At 40.6% G+C, this 27,926-nt stretch overlaps 1 protein-coding gene across 1 annotated transcript in view; it reads left to right on the forward strand.

The window, feature by feature from the left end:
• The window catches only part of PTPRK (protein tyrosine phosphatase receptor type K), a 439,897-nt gene that overhangs the window by 137,145 nt on the left and 274,826 nt on the right, over window positions 1-27,926 (forward strand). Inside the window, exon 3 of the mRNA XM_086631964.1 lies at window positions 13,218-13,489. Coding sequence (XP_086488090.1) covers window positions 13,218-13,489 — 272 coding nt within the window. The remainder of the gene's footprint in view (window positions 1-13,217; window positions 13,490-27,926) is intronic.

Genomic DNA, 27,926 nt, shown 5'->3' on the forward strand with positions numbered 1-27,926 from the left:
AAGAAAGATGGTGTGTACTAGAGTGTAAAACCAATTGAGCTGCTAATATAATTTGAGAGGCAAGGGTTTATAGGGAGAGCTTATTTATTTATTTATTTATCCATTTTTTTTAAAACGACTAATTCAGATGGAAAATATGATGACCTCTCAGGCATCCTAGCCTCTCTCATGGCTGATGGAGATGCAGCAAACATCAAACCAAGTACAGGATATAACCATTGCTGTGCATGTAATGTATTAATGCTAATTACTTTGGGTATTTGGGAGAGAAGAGGAGCGGATGCCTGTGGGATGGAGGGCTGTTCAGCAAGGGGTGAAGCATGACGAGAGCTGTCACACACCGTAAACCCCATGTGTCTCTTTTGACTGAGAGCTCCAGCCTCTAGGAGAGAAAGGAATTCTAATTTCTGAACTTAAGTTTTTAATGTATTTTCTAAGCCTCCCTAGACTAAGAAGGCAAATGTTTCAACTGCCTTTTGGGTGGGTTTTTTGTCTGTCTATTTCTGTTGGTTTTATTGCCTCTGTGATTTCTTTCTGGTGCACCGCAGATACTGAGAGTTTTTAGTCATGTTTCCATGGTACTTAATATGATGGATTATGAATCCCCCTGTTCTTGGATAGGATTTCTCAGTGCATTTTTTGAATATGTAGGATCCGTGGATTTTGACTGTTCTCTTTAGGTGGTGTTATTTATTATGGTTATCATAGAGATGCATTGTAGGGCTGTTTGCACCTACTAGATCAAGATCACAGTCAGTAACTGGAAAAACAAAAGAACTTCCAGCAGTAGCTGTCTGTAAATGTTCCTTTTTTTAGCCTTTTCCTTTCCATCTACGTAAAATTCAGAGCTTTATGGGGCATTCAGTGTTAATGTACCACGCTTGTTAAATTCTTTAAGATTTTATTTTACCAATATGCATAACCGTGTGTAGCTGATGGTCTGAAGACAGATTGAAGACCTCCTTGGAAATATAAACTTTAAGGTTTTATCTTTCTTTTCCTTAAGCAAGTACTTAAGTTCACTATATAGTACTGCAGTTGTATTTGTAAAGACATGGCTACTGGTTATTCTCAACCAGAGCGTGAATCACTGCAAAGTAAACTACATACCACAGAGGAGAGGACGGATGATTATATCTTGAAGGAAGAGGTAACAATTTGTTATTTGATCTACTGAATGTATAGGTGAGTGCAAGGTCAAGTGCAAGATCCTGAACATGAGTTGGGGCAATCCCAAGCACAAGTACAGGCTGGGCAGAGAATGGATAGAGAGCAGCCCTGAGGAGGAGGACTTGGAGGTGATGGCTGATGAGAAACTCAACATGAGCCGGCAATGTGCGCTGGCAGCACAGAAAGCCAACCGTATCCTGGGCTGCATCCAAAGAAGCGTGGCCAGCAGGTTGAGGGAGGTGATTCTGCCCCTCTACTCTGCTCTCGTGAGACCCCACCTGTAATAGTGTATTCAGCTCTGGAGTCCCCAACGTAAGAAGGACATGGACCTGTTGAAGCGGGTCCAGAGGAGGGCCACAAAGATGATCTGAGGGCTGGAGAACCTCTCCTGACAGACTGAGAGAGTTGAGGCTGTTCAGCCTGGAGGCAGACCTTCTAGCAGCCTTCTAGTACCTAAAGGAAGCCTACTTAAAGCTGGAGAGGGACTTTTTACAAGGGTATATGGTGATAGGACAAGAGGCAATGGTTTTAAATTGAAAGAGGGTAGTTTTTGATGAGATATAAGGAAGAAATTTTTTACATTGAGGGTGGTGAGACACTGGAACAGGTTGCCCAGAGAAGTTGTAGATGCTCCATCCCTGGCTGTGTTCAAGGCAAGGCTGGATGTGGCTTTGAGCCACCTGGTGTAGTGGAGAATGTCCCTGCCCATGGCAGGGGCGTTGGAACTAGATGATCTTTGAGGTCACTTCCAACCCAAACCATTCTGTGATTCTAAGTATTATTTCCATGATTTAATCGTTGTTTTATGTTGTTTTTCGAAACTCTTACCCGTGGTAACTCTTATCAGTAGTTGGTTCTTAATTTATATTGTACATTTAATCAAAGAGATATACAGCTCCTTAAGTGTAGGTCCTACATCTGTAAAAAGAATTAAATCTGAAAGTAAAAGATGAATCTTCAGGTCACTGTTGCATAAAGCAATGTTCTGAGGAAATTGTTTTCATAGCAGGAAAAATTATTATTTCATGCCAAGAAAAAGTGATCCAAAATAAAGGAATGAATATTCTTCCAGTTACAGAAAAAAAAAAATCTACTGAAACTATTTTATAAACCTCCCATGCTTTACATAAATTCTAAGACTACTTTCAAGAAATACAGGGCATATAATTTCCTCTTCTGAGATGTCTGTAATAACAATTGTAATCTGCTGTCGCATATGGTAATGATTATGGCTTTTGAGCCTTTATTTAACTGTTGGTGATCCTTGGGAATGGTATTCTCAGCAGATTTAATTCTTATTTTCCGCTATCACATGCTCATCCAAGAAATGACCATTTTAATTTCTGTTTTCAATTTCAGTGTCCTAAGATGATAGGAATAAGTATCTTCTCAATACACTTAAAATACTGTTGCTTTTGGAAGAATGATTAGTGTGTTAAAGACACTCTGAATATGAATGCTGCTTCAAAAATTACATTTTCCCATTCAGTTAAAATTTAAATTTCACATAGTACTTAGGAGGGGGAAAAAACCTAAAGAGTTGGCAGTATTTTTTTTTTTTTATTTGGCAACGAAGAGAAAATAATCCGAAAGCTGGTTTTTTTGAGCTGTCTTTCTCTAAAGACTTTTCAGCTACTTGAAAGAAGTTGCTCTTAACTAAATTTATGGCTTTTTTATTTATGGGGGAAAAAAACCCTTGTCTGTCTATGTATTACAGCTTCAGTTTCCTTTTGTGTCTTCACCTGGCTCTAGTGCTTGTTGGGCCACTCCAGGAGTCAGTTCGTTTCCCTCACTTGGGAAGAATTCAAACTTTGCTGTCCCTTTACTTCTCTCGAGAGGGAGACAAGAGATTTGAGTTGTTTTTTGCTGGATTTGGGTATTGATTTGGCTCATGCAAGGGCCTGGTGAACACAGATGGAGGATGAGATGGGTTGCATCTGTGTGCCGGGAGGAAAAGCCCTGTGTGTTTCAGTGGCAACGAGCTTTCAGGTTGTCTTGGCTGACGTTTGTGAATTCTCCATGACTTGTTTTTGTGCACCGCAGCAAACGCGCAGCACACCAAAGACCTACGCAAATGCTCAGAGCTCACATTTTCTGTAAAGCTGTCTGCCTTAGAATAATTTTAATATTTTCAAATTTCACTTCAATTTCTTTCCAGATAAACAAGTCCTCACAGAGGAAGTGGATAATTTGATCTCTGTCTGCTTGTAACCTTCTCGGTGAAGAAAAGTGTGTCTCTTTAATCAGCATTTGAAAAATCTAAATGCTTCTTGGCTTGAGGGTCTGTTTGTGTGTTTGGTTTATGTTCCATAGTGGTGCTGATATGGTGTCATTGTAGTCTTATAGGTGGATACAAGTGGCCAACCATGGTCTTTCATCCTGGAATGTCTGGCACAAAAATGGGTGGAACAGAACTGACGCACAGGGAGATGTCTCTGCATTACTGCTCATCTTACCCAGCCGAGTAACATCAGAGCAGTTTACAGCAATGGTGAAGCAAAATGGATTGCAACTCTCTTCTGCGCCTGTATTTCACACAGTAAAGTTGTTGCAAGTGTTCGGAGGTGTCTGTGTCTTCACGGGACTCAATTTTCCCCAGGAGGTGCGGAATGCTTTGAGGTTTGGCAGTGTCAGCTGCCGAGCTGGGAGGAACTGCACATTGGAATATCTTACTGGCTTTAAACTGTGCAGGCATGAATGTTACCCAGTTATTTGATATCCCAGTTGGATAACTGAGTTGATATTATTCTCGATTTGGACGTTTCTTGGAAGTTCTACTTAGAAAATACATTTTTTTCCAGACAGATGGCTGACCAATGTATACTGCTGCTTGGGAAGCCAGGTCAGCCCCTGGGTGACTGAGAAGCATCCTGAAGTCCCCGTGCCAACACTCGTGGGATATTTATGGCTTTTCAACAGAATTTCAGACAACTCAGAGCTGTTGATAACTTTCATCTTAGCCATCTATTCACGGATGTTGATGCTACAAATTCATGACCGAGTGCCTCGCTTAATTCCCAAATAAATACAAAACACTTCCATGTGCCTTTTGGTTACTTACATGCAGCTTACTGTTCAATAACACTGTCCTTTCATAAGCTTGCCTGATGCACCGTTTGAAATGTCATTTTCTGATTGCTTTGTTGGAAGAGACTGTTCAAAGGAGTACGTTGTAAGATAAATGCTCTTTTGTACAGACGCTGCAAGCTTCCATTACAAATTTCAGTTTCTGACATTTTTCTGTCTCAGATTTTGGAGTGCTTAAAGCCTATGTATTTGCTAAAGATCCATCACAAGAAAAAGCGAGGTGAAAAGACTTAAATTATCATACCTCAGAAACTGGTATCTCATCATGTTTTCTTTCTCTACATCAGTACAAACAAATCCACAGGAAGCTGATGTTATGTATGAGAAAACTAGGAATTCAAACACTTCAAAAGTGTATATTTTTCATGTTTATTCATATGAAAAATGCTAATAAGGAGAACAGAACTTTTGTAGCTGCCTGTAGCCTGAGGAACAACTTTCACTCAAAACTTCTTCCTAAACTTTGCTTCAAATACTGGCATACCTTTGAAACATGGGTGTGTTTTCTTTGTTTTTGGTTTTCCTTTTAACTGGCAAACATTTTCTTGTTATGGAATAGACGAGTCATGAGTGATAGTAGTATCATAGTAGTATCATGCTAGTAGTATCGTAGATGTGAATAGTGGTAAATACGTGGTACTAACTCTGTGGCTGACCCGATGCTGCTTTGATTTACTTTGCCTGGATCGGTCTTACTCTGTGCTGCCTTGTCAAGCTGTCCCTCTATTGTTGCTTTACCTCTGTATGTGTGGAAAACGGGGGAATCCCAGTTACATGACCTTGCTGTGGAGCAGTGCTTTTGGCATGATCAAGTACAGGCTGGAGGGCAGGACGCCTTTTCTCATCGTATGAAATTGCAGTGTCTGTGCAAAATTGATGAGCTATTGCAGTCCATTAGACTGAATTTCTGTTTGAATGAGTGAGCGCTCTGCCCTTATTTACATCGTTTGGCTTAATGACCTGTTTCGGTTTGGTTATTTTAATAATACCCGTTCTCTATGGAAAGTAGAAGAAAAAAATTAATGGATTGCATTCTCCAGAAAAATTTCCTCTGCCTTCGTGTTGTGTATTTTTGTTGTTGTTGTTTTTAATCTTTGTAGTAAACTCAGAGTCTTATCTTGACTTGCATTTGAGTTGTGGTGCATTGGCAGTGAGCTGTGCAGTGAAGTTGAAATTGGTGATCCTGCTTTTTTCCCCCCTTTAATTTTTGAAAATCTTTAAAGAAATTGAATCACACCTTCAACAATTTGAGTCTTGTGTAGGGAGTAATGCTGCAAGCAAGTGAGGTGTGTGAAAAAAATCCTTTGAGTTGTAACCATTTAAAGGAAGTTTGGAGAGCTCTTGTGTTGTTTACAGCAATAACATTATTTTTTATTTTTTTTTTAATGAAAGCAACTGACAGGCAAATCAGGATGTAATATTGTGTATTTTGTGTGTGTGTCAAGTAATGAATTTACGTAGGATTATAGTGTCTTGACATTTATTTCTAGATAAACTCCTTAACACATGAAACTGAACTGATGGGACAGACCATTAAAAATAGAAAGCTCAATATTATCTCTAGTTTTTCTTATTAATTTATTTAATATTGTTTTTTCTCTGTCCTAGAGTGACATATATTCACTATGTGTTGGGTAATGGAAGGAGAAGAAGGAAGAGGAGGCTATAATGGTTTGTGTTTTTTTTAAAACCCAAGCAGAGAGAGGTTTACCTGGAGTAAATATAACTTATTCATTGGCTTTGTTTTCTTTTTGTTTGAAAAGAACATCCATCCTGGAAGAAGAAAAAGTTGATAGCTTTGGAGGCTTTATCATTAGCCTTTACTTTTTCCCTTCTTGCGAATTACAGAAATCCATGTAAAGGACCCTCTGTACATTGATCACAATTGTTCTCTGAAGAACAAAATAAGCATAAATACTTGTGTATAGGAAATGTAAGTTTTCTGTGAATTAATGTAGATGTTTCGGAACTACATCTGTTTGCAGTCTGCTTCCAATTGAAAGCCTGTTTCCATATTTCAGTGTCGGTTCATTGTCCACTGTCTCTCATAAAGGTTGCCCGAAACCTAACTGGGGACTATAAGGTTATATAGTAGTTACTAAACAATGAAATAAAAAGATCACATAGCCCAGAGCTTTAGGATGATGAACTTAAGTACCTTGACTCTCCACCTCATGTCATTGACATTGCTATGAAGTAGACAATGCCTTCTTTTAACTTTATGGGAAAGACTTCTTTTTACCAGATCTTTGTCCGTAAACTATGTAAGCATCTTCATCTTACTTCCTTCTACAATGGGAAGTATATCAGTGATTTTTTTCCCTATCAGCAAACTTCAAAGTTGAATCCACTTCTGTACCCCTAAACCTAGTTGCATATGAAATTCAGAACTTTCGGAATTATTTTTTTTTTTTTCCACCTGAAGACAACATTGTCGTGTCTTAGTAACTGAAGGAGCACAGAACCAGGCGGAAAAGTTATCACAGTGTGCCCTTGAAATGGAGGTGGTTTGATAGTTAGTACTTGTTTGAAGGAAAGGGGATTTGCAGGAATGGAAGACCAGCCTGCTGAAAATTACAAGTTTCACACTTCAAATAGAAGCCCATTTTTTAGGGAGCAAGGAAGCAAGAGAAAATAATTCAATCGGGAAGCTGATCAACCACACTGGTACATTACAGCAGGCATATTTTAGTTAAAGATTTTTTGGTTTTAATTTTTTTTTAATCCTAGCATGGTTTCTTACCTGCAATTAACTGCAAGATGATAATAAAGCTTGTTTTTCAGTAGGGATTAAAAATTAAGGCTTTTCACAGGTAATTAGTTAAGGAATTAATTTATTCTGAAATGATCTGTCCTTGCCCCTGAGCTAGGACACGAAGTTCAATGTGTGTCAAAATAAACCAAACATAGTGAAAGCTATGAGTAATATACAGAAATACCTAATAATACGGCTAAGGAAAAGTCTCATGTCTCCTGTTCCATATCTATGTATATGGCTTTTAGCGAGGTCGTCATGAATAAGTGCTGAATAAGCACTGAAATCTTCCTGAAAGTCAGATTCTAAAGTTGAATTCTTGACGTGAGCTGCGTAAAGGCTTAGGAGGCAGAGTTACTTAGCTGTTTCCTTCTCTGAGGTTTCTATTCTGTGCAGGAAAGAATTGGATTGACCTTTTACATCAAAAATAATATTAGGAGCTATTAACTGGCAAGTAAATAGAAAGGGACTTTACAGAAGCAAAAGAAAAATAGGAGGGTGGAGTTTGATTTTTAGAAACATAAACTATGTATAAATAGGAAAAATATCACCTAAATGTGTTTGAGAGAAAGAGGACATTCCTTATGAGATTCAAGGTTTATAAACTCAGAAGGATGGGGAGGACTCTTTTGGGAATTACTGAAAGGAGTGTGAAGCAACATAAACGTCTAACTATGTGTTTCAAGACAAATGTTACTAATGAGTTGTGATGTGTTTTGTAACAGCCCTGCTGCCCGAGTGACTAAAGGCTTTGCACTTGGGCATGGTGAAAAATAGATAGTGAAAGGAATAGTTAAGAGCAGTGGTTCTTTGTCCAGTTGTGAATGATGACTTTGGATACTTTTCATCTCTAATTTCTTACAGCATCATCCATTCCGTCTTGTAAGAAGAAAGAATGAACTTTTGCTCTTTCATGTTAAGTTTCTTTTCATTGGCCAAAACATGATTTTTTTCTTTTTTTTTTTTTTAATTTTTATTATTTTTTTAATCATTTTTTTTTTAACGAGGCAACTCACTTTCAGCTTCCTTATTGTAAAATCTTAGTGGAAACCAAGCACAGGTCAGTTGTGTTTTTTTTGTTTTGTTTTCCTTCTTATCTGTAAGGGAAGTTGTTGTATATAGTGTTTTACATTTGTTTATGGATGATCTGTTAGGCCTCTGATGGCAAAAGTCACAGAGCCCGGCTCCCGTGGGATTTAATAAAACAGCTGACACGTGCAGTATCTATCTGCAGTTAGGTAAAACCATCTAACTGCTACTGTTTACCTTTTCGGCAACTGTGGTGGCTTCACCTTGGCCAGACCCCAGCCCACCTGCTCTCTCACTCTCTTCCTCAACAGCACAAAAGGAGAACATAAGATGAAAAAGCTCATGTGTTGAGGCAAAGACAGGGAGATCACTTCTTTGGGAAATCACGGTTACAGACTGTCATGGGCAAAACTTGACTTGAGGAAAAATTCCCAACCCGTCCAGCACAGGGAGATGGGGACTGGGGGCTGTGGTCAGTCCATAGCACTTGGTCTCTGCTGCACCTTCCTCCTCACCCTGTTCCCTTGCTCCAGCCTGAAGCACTGTTTCGAATGGTTAGCTCTAACAGTTGCTCTAAATTCTCATTGAAAATACCAAGTAGATAGTTAATCCTGGGGATTAATAAACTTGTGAGCGTTTCCTTTTCTTATACTTACCATGTCTGCCAAGTCCAAAAATATCTTACCATCCAGTTTGTGATCATGTCTTGTTATTTCTCTGTTTTATCATTCAGTGTCTGGGTACTTGTTCCCTGTTGCTTGAAGTGGTTTGCTGAGGTTTCCTTACCACCTCTTGCTTTTGTGCTGTGCCAATATTGCCACTAATAATAATCCAAGGAGTCGGTTAGCTCTGCAAAGTAGCCACTTGGCTGTTTTGTCATCCCTTAATTAATAGATGTATTTAATGGAAAGCTTTTGACTTGATAATAATACAGTATTACAGATTCGTGTCTTCCGTGTGTGATTTCTTTCTCTTTTTTTTTTTGTATGTAGTTATGCCCGTTTCGTCTTTTGTACATAAATACAAATGCTGTCTGCCCATTTACGTGGTCAGCTGAGCATTGCAGTAGCTGTATGTGAGAGCAGGCCAGATGTTGACCTCACCACCTGGGATCTCTGTACGCCAACACCTGCATGTACATTAGCTTTGAAAGTCTTGTTCTTAATACTCACATATATTTTGACATTTACTTGGATAGTGTTATAAATTAGTATCTTGTGTCAGCACAGTTCCCGTTCACTGTAGCTAATTAATTAAAAATTAAAAGAAAATCTTCTGGCACTGGTTTTATTTAATGCTTTTAGTTCATGTCTGATAACACTTATGAAATACATACATTTGTTTTGATATGTGAAGGGGCCTTTGGTGCTAGTTCTGTGGGCACATATTTTTGTAGGAATGCATCCCCACTGTGAACCTTCTTCCACTGGTTGTTGCTTTATAAAAGTAATATGTAGTACTAGCCAATACCTTTTAAATTTGAAAATTTTATAGCTTGTTCTTGTCAACGCAATGCTACCTCAAACTTAGCTCTTCATAGAATCATAGAATGGTTTGGGTTGAAAGGGACGTTAAAGATCATCTAGTTCCAACCCCCCTGCCATGGGCAGGGACACCCTCCGCTACACCAGGTTGCCCAAAGCCTTGTCCAACCTGGCCTTGAACACTTCCAGGAATGGGACATCCTCAGCTCCTCTGGGTAACATTTTCCAGTGCCTCACCACCCGCAGAGAGAAGAATTTCTTCCTTATATCTAATCGAAATCTGCCCTCTTTCAGTTTAAATCCATTTCCCCATGTCCTATCACTACACGCCCTTGTAAAAAGTCCCTCTCCAGCTTTCTTGTAGGCTCGCTTTAAGTACTGGAAGGCTGCTAGAAGGTCTTCCCGGAGCCTTCTCTTCTCCAGGCTGAACAGCCCCAACTCTCAGCCTGTCTTCACAGCAGAGGTGTTCCAGCCCTTGAATCATCTTTGTGGCCTTCCTCTGGACTCACTCCAACAGGTTCATCTTCTTATGTTGGGGGCCTCAGAGCTGAACACAGTATTCCAGGTGGGGTCTCGTGAGAGCAGAGTAGAGGGGCAGAATCACCTCCCTCAGCCTCCTGGCTTCACTTCTTTGGATGCAGCCCAGGATATGGTTGGCTTTCTGGGCTGCAAGTGCACGTTACCCAGCTCATGTTGAGCTTCTCGTCAACCATCACCTCCAAGTCCTTCTCTGTGCTGCTCTCAATCCATTCTCTGCCCAGCCTGTACTTGTGCTTGGGATTGCCCCAACCCACGTGCAGGACCTTGCACTTGGCCTTGTTGAACTTCATGAGGTTCTCACAGGCCTACCTCTCCAGCCTGTCAGGGTCCCTCTGGATGGCATCCCTTCCCTCCAGCATGTTGACTGCACCACACAGCATGGTGTTGTCAGCAAACTTGCTGAGTGTGCACTCGATCCACCCGTGTATGTCACTGAGAAAGAAGTTAAGCAGTGCTGGTCCAAATACCAAACCCTGAGGAATGCCATTTATCATTGGTCTCCACTTGAACATTGATCCATTGACTCCAACTCTATGAGTGCGACCATCCAGCCAATTCCTCATCCACTGAGTGGTCCATCCATCAAATCCATGTCTCTCCAATTTAGAGACAAGGATGTCGTGCAGGACAGTGTCAAATGCTTTGGACAAGTCCAGGTAGATGACGTCAGTTACTCTTCCCTTATCCACCGATGATGTAATGCCATCGTAAAAGACCACCAAATTTGTCAGGTGTGATTTGCCCGTTGTGAAACCACGTTGGCTGTCACCATTTACCTCCTCATTTTCCATGTGCCTTAGCGTAGTTTCCAGGAGGATCTACTCCAAAATCTTGCCAGTCATGGAAGTGGAAGTCTTTCAGACCTGTTTTAGTACCTGGTATTTCTTCACAAATAAAGAATGACTTTCTGATAAATGATGTAAGAATATATTTTCTGTGTTTTTCAAAGGTATAAATTTGATGAATAGTTTACTTTGTCACTGGCTTCTGATTTTCTTGGAGTAGGTAGATGACGGAGAAAAGAGAGAGACTGTGTACATTCATGGGATACAGCCTCTTAAGAATTTTAAAAAAGCGGGGCAAGGGGAAGTAGTTTGCGAGATGCCAAACAGATGCTTTGGCTTCGTGACAAATGGTTTACCAATGCTGTCTGGAGCATTTCACGGAACGCTGTAGGACTAACGTGTAGATAGATACATGCAAATTTACTGCTAAGTATTTTTAAATGATGAAAAATGTGGTTGAAAAAGTAGACCACTATAAAATGTGTTGATGTGCAGAAAAATGTATGTTGGAGCTTCCAAAGACTATAGTAGATTAGCTTAGTATAGGAACAAGATCTTGAAATGCTTTTATTTTATTTCTTGTAATTTGGTTGCTATTTTTTGTTTCCTCCCAATGGTTTTGAGATAAGTTGAAAGAAACATTTAAAAATTTTGCAGAAGTCAACATTTTTATTCTGTTTTTTCCAATAATGGATTCTGCATATAATTCTGAATATTAACTAAATGCTTACATTATGTTGTAGTAGAATTTTCTGTAAACTTTTTTTTTAAGATTAATATTGAAAATCAAAATCCCAGCACTTTAAGAGCTGCCTTCATTCTGTAGTATTGCCTTCTATATGGTATTGCCTTCTCTTTTGCTACAATTTTTTAAGCACAAGGTTGCTTTATAGGCCAGTAAATTACCATGTCACACAGATGACTTTATATATGTAAATTTTTATCTTTTCTTGAGCAACAAGTTGTCAACAATTTTCAGAAATGCTAATACAACTGTTTAGGACATACTGGCACACAGCAGTTTCTTGTCTGAAAATCCGAGGGCAAAACTTGATGTACAGAATGTTAATAACCTATACAATTATATACTTCAGAGAAGATTTTCCAGCAATAAATGCTTATTTGTGTATGTACTCTCAAGACTTTGATGAAGCTGGTCATTTGGACAAGCACTTGCAAACTTATCATTTTTTTCCAGTTTAGATTAAGTTTTGAACTGTATTTTTTTTGGTAGACTTCATCCGAGCCTCCTTCAGGAGGAATGGCTCCTTGTTGTGGTGCTCTTTAGGACTGGAGGTAGAAGGAAAGTCTGTCAGCATGAAACTTCTGAAATCATTAAGCAGGAGGGCAGGTAAATTCAGATTAAACAAGGATATTCTGTGAAAAAAATCCTGTGGCAAGGATTCAGATTGTGTACTGAGTTGGATTTTTCTCTCTTGGTTGTAAAGTTTTGCCTGGCAGGCTCTGTCTTGAAAGCCTTGTTCTGTGGGGTTCATTCACTAGATAGTACCTAGTATGGAGTTTTTGCTCTTGAAGAAATGGGGCTGCTCTAGGGCTAGGATAGATGGTAGCCCTGTCTTTATTGTCCATTCTGCAGAACTCCAGGACAAACTTTTTCAGCATTATGTGCTGTATAACCTGTTTCAACATCTGATTTCTGCTTTCTGCCTTTGTAGCTAGACCGGGACAGCTTGTTCTGTCTTCTGTATACTTGTAAAATAAATTTAAAAGATGAATTTTCTTCCAGCTATAGAAACTTATGTTACCACCTCAAATCCATTGGCAAATGGAGCAGCACACCCAACTTTTCAGGACAAGTGTGGCTTGGTGTCCTAAGTGAGCTATTTGTATTGCTAATCGAGCTAAAATTCAAGTCTCCCTCTCTTTCTGATTAGAGAAAGTTGTGATAAGGCTGCACTGAGGGATGTAGACCTTGTTATTCCATATTTTTCATATTCAGGAAACCTGTGGAGCAAGTTGAGAGAATTTTGTCCTTGATGACCTCAGAATAATGATGATCCTTTGCTCCTCTCATTATTTTTATTCAGTCTGTCTGTCATCCTTTTTCTAATTATCTGATTCTAAATCAGGAAAGAGAAAAGTTTGTAGGTGGAAGCCTCTAGATTAGTCCTCAGAGATATGCGATGCCTTCTGTAGATACTACTTCAGTAGTGTTTCTAGGCATTTTATACCTTGCTGGGTTTCTTGCTACTTGAATTTTGAGATTTTGGGATATGAAAACCTGTGCATTCAATCCTTTTTGCAGCAAGCAATCACTTTCTTGGCAGTTATCTTTTTCCTTACCACTGTGTTGTTTTTCTTTTGTTTTGTTGTGTTTTTCCCCTTTCTCACTCCCCACTTCTTTAGGATCCTACATGATAGTGATTTCCTCAGACCATGACCCTGGAGAAAAGACTCGACTCCAGCTTCCAACGATGAAAGAAAACGATACTCATTGCATTGATTTCAGCTACCTTCTGTACAGCAAGAATGGAGCAAACCCGGGCACTTTGAACATCCTGGTAAGGGTGAACAAAGGGCCACTGGCTAATCCCATCTGGAACGTCACCGGCTCCACTGGCAGAGACTGGCTTCGAGCAGAGTTGGCTGTCAGCACTTTCTGGCCCAACGAGTATCAGGTAGGCTTGCAATAAATTCTTACTGCTTTATAGTGTTTAGGATGAGGTCCTATACAGTTTGCGTTCGTTTTGATCTGTTCTGGTAGAGAATTTTACCAGTTTCCTTAAATAAAATATTCTGATCAGAATAAATAATTATTTTGGGATGGGTATTTTCTTAGACGACCTGATCGTTCAAAGTTATCTGTTCTTGTATAATAGGAAAAACGTAAGCTGGAAACAAGCCTCATTAAAAGAAATGGTAAGGTTAAAGTCCAGGAACATCAAAAATTATAAACTCCTAGAAATAAATTGCCTGTGCAACTGTAATTTGTACTTGTCTTCCCTCCTCTTTTGGATGTGCCTGTGTTACTGTGTCTAATTACATGCCTGTAAACTGTAGTTTTTTTATCCATATGACATTTGCTTCATTTGCTGTGCAGGCAGAATGGTGCTCACCTAATGAGCAGCTGCTCAGGACGTGTTTTTCCCCTGTTTGCTCTCTATGGGACAAAACCACCTGCAGTGTAGGGCTGTTGTTTAGAGAGAAAAATCGTCTTGTTATTACTAGATGCTGTTATTTGATTTGTTTGATTAACCTGAGAAAGTACCTGCAGCTGTTTCGCTCAGTGGGTATTTGATGTGAAGGATGAATCTCGTACACAGGCATTTTCGTCCTGGTGTGTAGGAGGGGGAAAAGTTGGATTAGATGCACTCTTCTGAGTTGTTACACCATGAGGTGTTATGTCATTGTTGTATGCAGCGCTTACAAGCCCTTGTGTAAGGGCGCTTCAGGTCGTTAGCGCTCTTGCAAAGGGTTTGGATGTCCAGACGAGTTATCAAATGACACGAAGCGACATCTTTTATTGATCTTTTTCTTGAAAGGTGGTGTTGTAGGAATGTTTCTTAAAGTACCTTTCTTAAAGTTCTTTGCAATTGCCCACCATCGAAATAATCTCCATAAAAAAAGAAGCATCATTGCAAGAAGCCTTACTTATAGGTTGAAACTGGTGTAATTTATTATCGCTTTATGTTTTTTCTTCAGTTTTGGTTTTCCTGGTTTTAATATTTTTATTTATAGAGAAGTTTAATCTATCAGTGACATTGAAACTGGGTGAAATTTGATTTAAAGTTTTGAAACCTGGTTTCATAAAGCTTGGCTTCTGAGGAGGTGTTTTATTAACCCCTTTATGTTGCTAGAAAGTAGCTTTTGGTGTGCTTTAAAAAACCAGGAGCCTTTTATAGCAGTATAGTAGTAATCAAGTATAGCAGTATTATATGCAGTAAATCAAATTTCTGCTGACAGATGGCCAAGCTTGACAATGAGATTGGTGATTGGGGCCTTATCTCAGCAACATGGCCATTTTTCACTTACGTTAGAGCCTTCACATTATCTCTCCACAGACTGTACTTAAATTCATTCTTTCCCTTGCTCGGTGATCCAGCAGAATATTGAAATCATGTGTAACACAGTTTATTTTTAAATTAAAAATAAATCTGGAGTAAGACTGGAGAACTGTTAACGCAACTTGCTGTGGTTTGTGTACGACTTGCACAATTGCTTTGATGCACAGGAGGGGGAAGCTGCATGTTGTCCGTGCATGCCTGCTTGTTTGCACAAACATGGTTGGTATTTTTGTGGTTTGAAGCGGTCCTTTGAGGTCTCAAAGTCAACATTGCTTTTCATTGTTCTCTCTAGCGTGCTTTTTTTTTTTTTTATTAGTGTTAGTTTTGAGTTGAGATATTCTTTAGCGTGGAAGTCTTTTTTTTCATTCCTCTCATAAGAGTTCTTTGCTGTAGAGTTGTAGCTCATGATTTTGGCACTTTGATCTACTTGTTGGTCAATGAGTTTAGCCAGCCTTGAAGGGAAACATGTTTTTTTAGAACCTGATGGAAGCGGCTCTTTACTAAACCAGGAGTTAGATCTCTGCTGGTACAAGCAAGGTCACTGCTAAAGACCACTGTGAAGCACAACTGTTGGCATGTACTTTGTTAATCAGATCAATTTCGTTGCTGTTTCCCTCACTTTTAAGTGAGGGAAGAGAGTAGAGATTAGCAGGGGATGAATAGCACAGGTTGTGTTAGAAGGAAATTTCATATGATGACTTGGAATTTTGCAGGATGGCTGTGTTAACAGTGCTAATAAAGTACTGCACCTCAGCTAATGAGCTCCTAAACAGCATTTCTGTGCTCTGCTGTGCTGGTTGAAGCTTTATTGCTTCCTGATCAAAATTAGCACAGTGTTTTTGGATGTCACAGTCGAAGTATAGATACAGCTTATGCATTTTTGGATGAACTTGACCTTTTTTTAATTATTTACAAGATATACGTATTTTTTTAAAATAATCCATTTACTTGCCTTTCTTTAACTATATTCTGTTGAGTGGCGGGTTTTTTTGTTTGCTTGGTTTATTTTTTACTTATTTATTTTCTGACAAAACATAGTACACTTTATTACAATAGCTTTACTGGATTGTAAAGCTTTATTTAGCTTTGTATCCTGTCTCTGATGGCAGATAGCCGTGGAAGCTTGTAGAAGAGTTCACAAACAGGACAAACTCACGGTCGTACCTCCCCCAGGCAGGATGCAATTCCAGCCTTGAGTCTATTTGTGGTTCAAGAACTTTGAGCTGAAGAACCAAAGTAGTGGTCTTATATTCCACAGGGGCTTTTTGCACTGATTTAAGCTTCTAGTGACTAGAGTGTATATTACATGAAATTCTAATGCTAATTACACATTAGGACCATTCCCGTGGATTTCTCCAAGCATGAGGCCTGTACTTCCTCAGTTGTCTTACTTTACACTTCGGAACTTGTGGCAGTCCTGTAATGGTATGATCTGTCTTCTCTCCTGCTAGAAAGGCATCTGCATCTTTTATTCTGTTTGTTTAACATGTGGATGAACTGTCGAGGAAAAGGGTTTGGTTAGAAAATCCCTTGTGATCGAGGATATATTTTGGTTTTGGTCCTTGTTAGTTCTGGAATCTTTTTTTATCACTCCATTGGAAATATGCCACCTTTTGACCTGCCTGAAGTTTGCTTCAAAGGAAAAATATTTTTGGATTTTTGTTATTTAAACTTTTTAGCTGTCTGGGAGTTTTGTCTCTCTGTTGTCTATGCTGGTTACTACTGTAACTCATTAATTTATTTTAGTTAAGATGTTTATTCCTGTCTGGATGTGTTGTTTTGTCTAATGCTTCTCTTCGTTTCCCCAAGCTCTCTCCTGCTTTACACAGTAGAAATTATCCAGCTGCTGAGGACTGTCTCTTCCTTTCTGCTTCTGTCACAGGCATTTTTCCACTTCTCCTGCCTTGTCAACTATGCCATCCTTTTTGAATTTTGTGTGTATATGTTTTGGGTTTTTTTGTTTGTTTTTGCACACTGTCTTCCAGTAGTCTCTTGTATCTTTTTTTTTTTTTTTTCCTGTGTGTGTCCCCACAGCAAATAAATTTTGCTCCCACTGGGTTACATCCTTACTCAGTCTCATATAAGGTCCACTTTGCAATGTGAACCATGGACTTTCCGGTTTTGGTTTTATTACATCTTTCTGGTTTTTGTAACCTTTGATCAGAAACTGATAAAGAAACTTGGAACCACAAATGTCAAACTTCTAAAAAATTCAATCACTTGTTTTCTTTATTGTTCTTCAAAACTTCATTATACAGTAATAGAGCTCTGTAGTTTAATGGAGCGGCTGACCAGGATACCTGTGGGCTAGGAGTGTTGATTACACTTGGAAGTATAGCTAGCAAACAAAAAATTCTGAACTGCACCAAGCAGAAGTTCTTTTATCAGTTCAGGAAGACTAATGATGCATGACCATTAAAAAAAGTGCAGGAAAACTCTAGAAAGCCAGATCATTTTCCTGCTGAATTTTGAATCCTGAGTTGGATAATGTATCTGTTCTTTATTTTAATATTGATAATTTTTAAGATTTATAAAATTTTAAATAGGTCAAAGATCTTGGAAAGTTATTTTCCTTTATGATCTTAAAAGGTCTTGAAACTGTAACAGAATTATTACAGGAGGATGGCAGATTGATTGAAGATTCACTAATGGTGTGTGCGGTTGGGCCGTATGCCAGATAAGATAGGAAACAGATTTCTTGTGAAATATGAGAGTTTGTTGCCTTTTGGATATCAGCTCACTATTCTAGACTTGCAAACATGTGAGACTGTAAACAACTGCATGCAGAAAAGTTTGGGAAAGCAGGGAATTTGATTTGTTTTAGTGAATTGGTACAGCTAAGAAAGGAAAGCAACAAGTGAGACACTAATGGAAAGAACAGAAGTACATAAAGCCTGTGTGAATTGCATAGAACTGAGTCACAGGCCAACTTAGAAGAAGAAACCCACCCTCCCAAACTCCCACTTCCTACTTATAAGACAGATGTCCTTCATTCTATACAGTCTCTAACCTTGAAATGCTATGTAGCATCCAGAAAATCTGAAGAAGCTCTTTAAAAAAAAAAAAAAAAAGACATTCCAAAGGAGTGATACGTTAAAATAAAATACGTTGGAATACAGAAAATAACTCAAAATAATATCAAAGACATACTGGGTCAATAAAACTTGGAAATAGTGTAATTTTGTTGACTAAATAGAGAAGAATTGAAAATAGAAAATCTTATATTTGAACATTTTAAGAAAAATTGATATACAGCCAGCCAGTTAATGTTAAAACTTGCTCTCAGTCTTGGATGTTGATTTGTGAGACAGTGACAGTCTTGTTGTGGAAATCTCAGCGCAAGAGTTCGGTGCCAGAGGAGCGCTCTGTAGCCATGCGTGAGAGGCAGTGCTTCGATAGGTGAAGTTTCTCTGCCCTAGAAAAAGACACAATTCAGGGGAACATGATAAAGGTCTGCAAAACCATTGCTGGCATGAAGGGGAATCCTCTTACAGTTGAAGAATTGGAGACCTTTTTGGTCTGGCGAGGGAGCTAAACTGAAAAGCAGCGAAATGGAGGTGGGTCACACAGCAGGCTGTAGACCCATGAAAGTCTGTGTCAGAAGTAGCTCTTCTGGATGCCAGAGGAGTATGTAGGCATGTGCTGGGTTGACTCTGACTGGAGGCCAGGTACCCTCCAAAGCCACTCTGTTGCTCCCCTCCTCAGCTGATAGGGGAGAGAAACTGTAGCAAAAGGCTCATGGATTGAAGTCAGGACAGGGAGATAGCACTCGCCGATTACAGTCACGGGCAAAACAGACTTAATGTGGGGAAATTAGTTTAATTTATTGCCAATGAAATCAGAGTAGGATAATGAGAAATAAAAACTAAATCCTAAAACACTTTCCCCCCCACCCCTCTCTTCTTCCCTGGGCTCAACTTCACTCCAGATTTGGTCTGTCTCCTCCCCGCAGAGGCACTGGGGGCTGGGGATTGCGATCAGTTCATCACACGTTTTTTCTGCTGATCCTTCTCCCTGGAGACTCCTCACCCTTTTCCCCTGCCCCAGCCTGGGTCCCTTCCCACAGGAGACTGTCCTCCATGAGCTTCTCCAGTGTGAGTCCTTCCCACGAGCTGCAGTTCTACACAAACTGCTCCAGCATGGGTCCCCTCCAGAGGGTCACAAATCTTGCCAGCAGATGTGCTCCAGCGCAGGCTTCCCGTGGGGCCACAGCCTCCTTAAGGCATCCACCTGCTCCAGTGTGAGATCCTTAATGGGCTGCAGGTGGGTCTCTGCTCCACCTTTAACCTCCATGGGCTGCAGGGGAACAGCCTGCCTCACCATGGTCTTAACCAGAGGCTGCAGGGAATCTCTGGTCTGGCACCTGGAGCACCTTCTCCCCCTCCTTCACTGACCTTGGTGTCTCCAGAGTTGTTTCTCTCATGTATTCTCACTCCTTTCTCCAGCTGCAGTTGCTGTTGAGCATTCCCCCCACCCCCCACCTTAAATACATTATCCAAAGAGACACTACCACTGTCACTGATTGGCTTGGCCTTGGCCAGTAATTAGGCAAAGGCGGCCAGTAGGTCTCATGAGCTGAAAGTAGCTGGAGGAGCAGAGAATATTTTGGGGGGCACTAAGAAGTGATGTGCATCCTTGCCCTGTTGTTACCTTTCCTTATGATCACTGTTAAAGAAAAGATGTTGGGATAAGTAGACCTTTGGCCTGAACTGCTAAGCCATTGTTAAGTTTTATACAAAGGGCAAAGTTCATAGAATCATAGAATGGTTAGGGTTGGAAGGGACCTCAAAGATCATCTACTTCCAACCCCCCTGCCATGGGCAGAGAAATCCTCCGCTACACCAGGTTGCTCAAAGCCTCATCCAACCTGGCCTTGAACACTTCCAGTGATGGGGCATCCACAACTTCTCTGGGCAACCTGTTCCACTGCCTCACCACCCACAATGTAAAAAATTTCTTCCTTATATCTAATCTAAATCTCCCCTCTTTCAGTTTAAATCCATTGCCCCTTGTCCTGTCACTACACGCCATTGTAAAAAGTCCCTCTCCAGCTTTCCTCTAGGCCCCCTGTAGGTACTGGAAGGCTGCTATGAGATCACCTCGGAGCCTTCTCTTCTCCAGGCTGAACAGCCCGAATTCTCTCAGCCTGTCTTCATACCAGAGGTGCTCCAGCCCTCTGATCATCTTCGTGGCCCTCCTCTGGACTCGTTCCAGTAGCTTCATGTCCTTCGTATGTTGGGGACTCCAGAGACCGAAGTTCTCTTCCCGTCTCCCTTTGTCCCCAAATGGATGTGTACTTAATTTGTTTCCGTATTCCTAGACAGACTGAATGTAATTTTTATATTCTGTGGTTACCCAAACCAGTCTGGTCATATTTTGTGAAAGTTTTTGTTCTGGCTGTAGAAATGAGAACTAACTTCATCTGCCACTGCCAGCCCTGCACCCATTTCTCTTGGCTTTTTTCCCTTTGTCATCTCCTTTCAGTCGAACTTGGGATAACAGATTTTTTTAAATTTTTTAAAATAGGAATTTACAAATTAAACCTTTTAAATTCTTCCAGTTGTAATATTTTTAGCCAGTTTCTAAGGATTCTCAGATATAAAGTATGAATTAGAAATTTTGTTTTGGTGAGTGTCTAGAATTTCATTCTAGCAGAAATATAAAAATTGTTTACTAAAATGTGTTAGTAAAGGTTGGCTAGCTTTAGAATTAAAGTAAACTAAGCATTTATTAAAATGAGACAGATACTTTTTTTAATTTCTTAAACTTGCAGCAGCTTGTGTTTGGTAGGTAATGCAAGTCACCTAAATGCTCCTCGTATAGGTGCATCATTCTTTAGCACTCTTTTTGTGGAATAACTCCTTTGAAAATACTTTGTGGCTTTTAAGAATTGAAGGTGGCTGTCCATAGACTATTTTGTTTCTAATTCATTAACGAAATGACTTATATATGTTTCCTTCTTTCCTCTTCCTTCTCCCTAGTTTTCATCAGTTAAAGCACTTCTAACTGTCCCACCGCTTACCACTGTAAATAATGGCTGAAAACTGGCCCCCTTTGGAAATATCTCCAAATAGGAGCAATGTTGCTTTCTTGTCAGAAATGCTTTGTAAACCCCTAGACAGCACTTAATCAAAAGGCTTCTTTCTTTATATGGTTTGTTGAAGAGTTACTCAGAAATGCTTTTTTATAATGAACATTCTTATTGCTTCTCCAGGACTTGTTAGTACAAACAAAACACCATCTTTTTTAACTGTTAGGATAAACATGAAAAGTGTGCAAGCGTATCTGTCACATTTCTGTCTCATTTCTTCCAGGATGTTTCTCAATTTGCTGAGGACAAAGAAAGATTGCGTTCCAGCAGAGTGATTACCAGCAACATTTTAATAATTTAGTTCTGTAGATCATAAAGCACTAACAGCTCTCAAAGGACTTCTACAAATACTGTCTCTTTCCAGTCTTCAAACTGGAAAATCATAGTGCAGAGTGAAAGTGAGTCTTGCCCAAATAAGCCCAGTCACGGCTGAGGTGCCAGCCTGGAGATTTTCACTTCTACCATAAGTATTGGAGATTTCATGGAAGCTTGCTCCTTTTTCTTAGAAATGACAGTGCTGGTTTTGACTGTTAGTTCGCGTCTGTGGCATCGTTTCAGTAGAGTATGTTCTGTAGGCCTGCCACGATGTGGGTTTTTTTCGTCTACAGTTAGTTCATTTATGAGCACAGGAAGTTCCTGTGGAATAAGGGAATGATGGTGGTGAGATATGTGCTGGCATCCTCTCCGCTGTCTGTTGCATTGTTGTGTCTTCCTCTTTTTTTTGCTTTCTTCTTTTTTTTCTTAAGAACTTTCAAAGTGTCACATGGAGATATATATAATAGCTTTCCTAGCTGGGTGGATTTAATTTTTGTTAGCCCATTTTGAAGGTACCTACTTTGTTTTGAGATCTGCTACATTAAAAAAGGGCAAATACGATAAATTAGTTTCAAATAATTTTGACAATTAAAAATAGCAGATGTTACTGTTAATCAGGTAAAATCTATCAACCTTGTCGAAGTCAATGAGCCAAGCCATACCTCATCTTTGCAAGCAGAGACAGCTCTGCCTCCACAAAACACCAAGGACTCCCTTCCAGCAGGAGCATAGAAGAAATTAGTTTGGATGCATTGATTTTTATGGGCTAAGGAACTGTGGAGTCTGAGCAATCACTTATGTTGCTCTATCCTTTGTCCTGGGCTGAAGAAAAAATGAATTTGCAAAATTTTGAAGCAAAAGTGTTTGTGTGTCTTAAAAGGAAATTTTAGCAATAATGTAGCTCTTTAGAAAATAGCACGCTTTTCAAGTTTACTCCTTCCCTTTTCCTTTGTTTAAATTGTTCAACACTATCTTTTCCACTGCTTTGCTTTCTGTTATATTACAGTCTGAGTAGCTTTCTTTTGTTCTACCGTGTTCTGGGTTTCCTTTGCCAAATGTATGATCTGAACTTAAAACTAAGGTGGAAACGTCATACTTGAAGCACAGGAGTATTCTAAGGAACTGTATGGCTATACATACAAGATACTCAGTTCTCTTTCCATTGAATAATGTAGTGTCAATGATAATGATGAACATTTTGACTGTTTTCACTATTCCCTGCAAGATAGTGGATATCTTCAGGGCAAAGTGACGAAAATTTAGTAAATGCTTGACATTTCCAAAGGCAGTGAAAGATTTTGGAGGTTAATGTCCTCTAGAAGTCCATGTTATAAATTATCTTCAATTATCTAGAAGTCTTGGGTAGAAAACTGACCAGCTTGTAAACTCATGAAAACTTACTTTGAGATAAATATGTAATATTTTTAGCCAGTGCTTAATTTCTGCTGAAATCTGTGACTTCAACCTCAGCACACTTCCAGGAAACACACACTTATCAGCAAGGTGGTATGCAAATTTTATATTAACCTTGATTACCAAGATTATGAAAAGGCTGTAGCATTCCCCTCCCCGTCATACAGCAGGCACTGCCAGGCAGTGAAGTGAAAAACACACTATTGCTAATCAGCCACCTCGCAGTGCCTGATTCAGGTTTTCAGAAATACGAGATTGACTTAAATCATGGTGTGTAAATAAAGAAGTTCTGGATGGTTCCTTTTGTCAAGATTTTTCATTTTCAGGATTTTTGTCTGTAGTTGGAAAGCATAATTACTTGTTATGTAAGAAGCTCAGATTTTGTCGTATTTTTATCAGCTTCTGTAAGATCCCATCCCTTTCTAAGGAAAATTGTGAATATCATGCTATCAAGGAGCTGGCAATGATATACTCTTTCACTCGGTTCTTCTTAAAATACGTTTTTATTCACATGGAAAGCGAAATGAATGAAAGAGGGTTATGGCAGAAATCAATGATATCAGCTTGAAGTAGATGGTTAAAGGAAGGCAGAAATTGATAGTACTTTATTTCATTATTCAGGTTCTGAGAAGATTGAGTAATGAATTGTGCTCTGCTAGGGGTTTCTAGACTACCCCGAAGTGAAAGTAAATAAAAGAAAAAGTATAATAGTGCAGTACTGAATCATTATAAAAAAGTTCACTGAAATCTCTGCAATTCAAAAATTGGAAACCAATCAGCCTCCAAATTTACAGGCCTTGAAGAGTCAAGGAATTTGACTTAAAAGTCTAAACTCATCAATTCATCACTGATAAGATGTGTTGTTAGGTAATTTTTGCTGTGAAGCATAGTATGCTTCTAGATGGCTGGGTTTCTGCGTGCCTCCCCTGCCCTCCCCCATGCCTATGTTGAAAAAAAGCCAACAACCCTATACTGAGAATTATGCAGCCACTTATCTTCATTTTTGTCCTTTTCTGACTTTTATTATTTAGGGCAAAATGAAATGCTCTAGAAGTTTGGTGGGTTTTTTTTTGAGTCTGTATGCACCATGCTACAATGAGTTTGTTGTCTTGGTGGCTTTTTTGGAATGTTTTTTCTTTTTCTTAATGTTAAATGATGAACAAGCCTGAGGCTTGGAGTAAAGTCAAAAGGTTTTCTTCATCCATAGTAGTATGTAATAGGAATCCCATGTTGATGGGTGATATGACCTCCTCATAGGGAAATAAATGTCTCTTCTCTTATCTTTATAATTCTCTCTATCCTTCTATGTACTACTTTTCTTTAGTTTAGACTTTGTTTGAGGTGACATTGAAAAACCACCTGAGATGGTTGCTCTGAAGGAAAAAAATATTCAAAATTCAAAGACGGGGAAAAAGTATATCTATTACTTTGCACTGGGATCACATTCTGATCAATTGGGCAAAGTCTATGTATTTAAACAAATAAGTAAACAAACAAACCAATATCGTTGAGTTTTCCCCTTTGCCCAAAAGATATTACAAAGCATTCTGAGGACACCTCCACCTTCTTTGCCCCCTCCTGTTAGACTACGCTAAATTATACCTCTATTCTGGATATTCTGAAACACCATCTGAAGTAGAATAATTTTCTGCCTCTAAGGTAGTGATGGGAAGTTCGCAAGCTAGTAATTGCCCTGTGGGATGCAGGGTGATGGCGCAGTCAGGTAGATAGTGCTCTGGGCCCAAAGCCAGGAACTGTTGCAGTGTAGTCTGTGCAGACATCATGTTTTCTTCTTTGAGAGCTCTCTCTCTTACTATTAGTCAGTTCTGGAGCTCCTTCACTATTTTATTTAAATATCTTTATGTGCTACTCCCAGGAGGCTTAAAGAATTGGTATAGAACTTGTTGGAGTGGATTACTTCAGCAAATTACCTGGGCTACCTAGAAGAAACCTTGTGCAGTCCTGTGAGCCAGGCTGGGTTTTCTCATGGTGTGTGTGTGTGGTGGGTTTTTTGTGTGTATGTGGGGTTGGTTTTTTTTTTTTTTTTTTGGTTTGGGTTTTTTTTGTGGCATCAGGGTCTTCTGGAGTCTTTTACGTGTGGTCCATGAGACCTTTTTGCCTGCCATTCATTTGCTGGAATAGATTCTGTTGCTGGAAACCTTTTTGGTTTTAGGGGTTACGTTTGCTTCCTGAGGTTTCATTGATGCACGTGCCAGGGTTATGCATCTCTGCCTGCGTCTTACACAAGAAACAGCAAATGGAAACACCACCCATGGCTCTTCCTCTGTGTAGAGCTGGGATGGTGCATTAGTGCTCAACAGTTGCAAGGTAGAGCAAGGACACGTTTTCCACGCTGGTGGAGGAGGCAGATCGTGTGGGCATCCCTGCGAATGCAGAGCAGAGGAATTCATGGGGTTGTGGCGGTGTCACTTCATTGTCCTGCTGCAGGGTGAGTATTGTGTTTACTGGGGGTTGTTGTGTGGACCTGTTTGGTGCCTGCGTGTGAGTTACCTTTAGAAATTTCATAACGTCGATTTTTAGTCTTGAGTAAACTTTTTGGCTTGGATGACAAAATTGGCAATTACGGCAAAATGTAGCCTTTGCTGTGCTTGCCAGGCAATGAGTGCATCGTACAGGTTGTGTGTTTTTCAGTAGATGTTGTCTATTGGAAGAAAATAACTTGTCAATTCTCTTCTTTAAACAATGCAAATTTTTTTTTTTAGTTGTTGTTTTGCTGCATTCGGTGATTGAAATTTAAATGCTGCAGGTTTCTAGTTCTTCGAATATAGGAGACATACATCTGTCACCTGGAAGCAGTACAGGTTTGCTGCTGTTTATGGAATGAAATTATTTACGAGTAAGGAAAGCATGTTTATTCAATTTGAATGATTTTATGATAAAGCTTTAAAAAAAAATAATGCTGTAATGCCAGCCTTCTCAGTTATGCTGGGTTTATGTGGTGGGATTTTGGTAGTGGAGGAGGGGTTGCAGGGATACCCCTGTAAGAAGCTGCTAGAAGCTTCCCTGCCTCCAAATTGGACCTGCCTCTGGCTAGGACTGAGCCGATCAGCACCTCTGTGAATGACATATTTAAGAAGGGTTACATGAACAGTGGGATCGACTGCACCCTCAGCAAGTTTGCAGATGACACCAAGTTGTGTGGTGGTGTGGACACGCTGGAGGGAAGGGATGCCATCCAGAGGGACCTTGAAAGGCTGGAGAGGTGGGCCTGTGAGAACCTCATGAAGTTCAACAAAGCCAAGTGCAAGGTCCTGCACGTGGGTCGGGGCAATCCCAAGCACAAGTACAGGCTGGGCGGAGAATGAATTGAGAGCAGCCCTGAGGAAAAGGACTTGGGAGTGCTGGTGGATGAGAAGCTCAACATGAGCCGGCAATGTTCACTGGCAGCCCAGAAAGACAGCTGTATCCTGGGCTGCATGCAAAGAAGCGTGGCCAGCAGGTCGAGGGAGGTGATTCTGACCCTCTACTCTGCTCTTGTGAGACCCCACCTGGAATACTGTGTTCAGCTCTGGAGTCCCCAACACAAGAAGGACATGGAGCTGCTATAGCGGGTCCAGAGGAGGGCCATGAAGATGATCCGAGGGCTGGAGCACCTCTGCTATGAAGACAGGCTGAGAGAGTTGGGGCTGTTCAGCCTGGAGAAGAGAAGGCTTCGAGGTGATCTCATAGCAGCCTTCCAGTACCTAAAGGGGGCCTACAGGAAAGCTGGAGAGGGACTTTTTACAAGAGTGTGTAGTGATAGGACAAGGGGAAATGGCTTTAAACACAAAGAGGGGAGATTAGATTAGATACACGGAAGAAATTTTTCACTCTGAGGGTGGTGAGGCAGTGAAACAGGTTGCCCGGAGAAGTTGTAGATGCCCTATCCCTGGAAGTGTTCAAGGCCAGGTTGGATGAGGCTTTGAGCAACCTGTTGTAGTGGAGGGGGCTTGGAACTAGATGATCTTTGAGATCCTTTCCAACTCTAGCCATTCTATGATTCTAAGGGACAAAGAAGTCTGTGCCAGGTGGGACCTGCAGCTGAGGGAGAGAGGGGAGGTGATGGGGATGGGCCTGGCCCCTAGCCCCCAGGGTGGGCTGCTGCCTGCGCTGGGCTGTTGCCAGTCAGCTGGTGGTGGCTTTGGCTTGGAGTGCGCCAAAGCGCCCCACTCCTGGGGTGCCCGCTGGGCGGAGTTCGTCCTGCCAGATCCGCCAAGGTTTGGGATGGTTGGACGTGGTTGCAGCAGAGAGAGAGGATTGAGATGTGAGAGAAATGGCCATGCAGACGCCGAGGTCAGTGAAGATGGAGTGGGAGGAGATGTGCTGGAGCTGAGGTTCCCCTGCAGCCCGTGGTGAGACGGCAGGCGCCTTCGTGCTGCCCGTGGAGATTAATGGTGGAGCAGAGACCCACCTACAGCCCGTGGAGGACTCCATACCAAAGCTAGTGGCTGTGCCCAAAGAAGCTGTGAGTGTGGGAAAAGCCTACACTGGAGTAGTCTAATGGGTAAAGACTGTATCCCGCAGGAAGGACTCACTTTGGAGAGGTTTATGGAGGACTGTCTCCCATGGGAGGGACCCCACACCGGAGCAGGGGAAGAGCCTGAGGAGTCCTCCCCTTTAAGGAAGGAAGGAGCGACAGAAACAGTGTGTGACAAACCTGACCACAAACCCCATTCCCTGTCTGCCTGCTCTACTGGGGAAGGAGGTAGAGCTGGGAAGCAGGGAGGGGTGGGGGAAGGTGTTTTTAAGATCTGACTTTGTTTCCCGTTATCCTCTCTGATGTGGTTGGTAACGAATTAAATTGGTGTGTCCCCAAGTCTGTTTGGCCTGTGGCCATGGTTGGTGGGTGTTCCCCTCCTGTCCTTGTCCTGACTGTCAAGCCTTTTTTTATACTTTTCTCCTCTCCATCCCTTGGCGGGGAGGAGTGAGCGAGCAGCTGCGTGGTGCTTAATTGGCACCTGGGGCTAAACCATGGCATTGTTGAAGTACAGGAAGAGAAATTTGGGGATTTTGTTGTACCACTCAAATGATGGTGGTCTTGATCTGTAAGACAGAACAAGAAAAGTTTTGTAATTCAGTGCAGGTGTTGGTTTCTGGAGGTATCATCCTGTCACTGGGTTTTGGGGAAGGGAGAAGAAACAGTGATTGTGCCAGATTCAGCGGCAAATACCTGAAGGTGCTGCTTGCTAGAGCATTTCTAGGTTGCTCTACCAGGAATAGAAGAGAAGGAGA

This window comes from Tauraco erythrolophus, chromosome 2 (assembly GCF_009769465.1).
Source record: "Tauraco erythrolophus isolate bTauEry1 chromosome 2, bTauEry1.pri, whole genome shotgun sequence".
NCBI lineage: Eukaryota > Metazoa > Chordata > Aves > Musophagiformes > Musophagidae > Tauraco > Tauraco erythrolophus.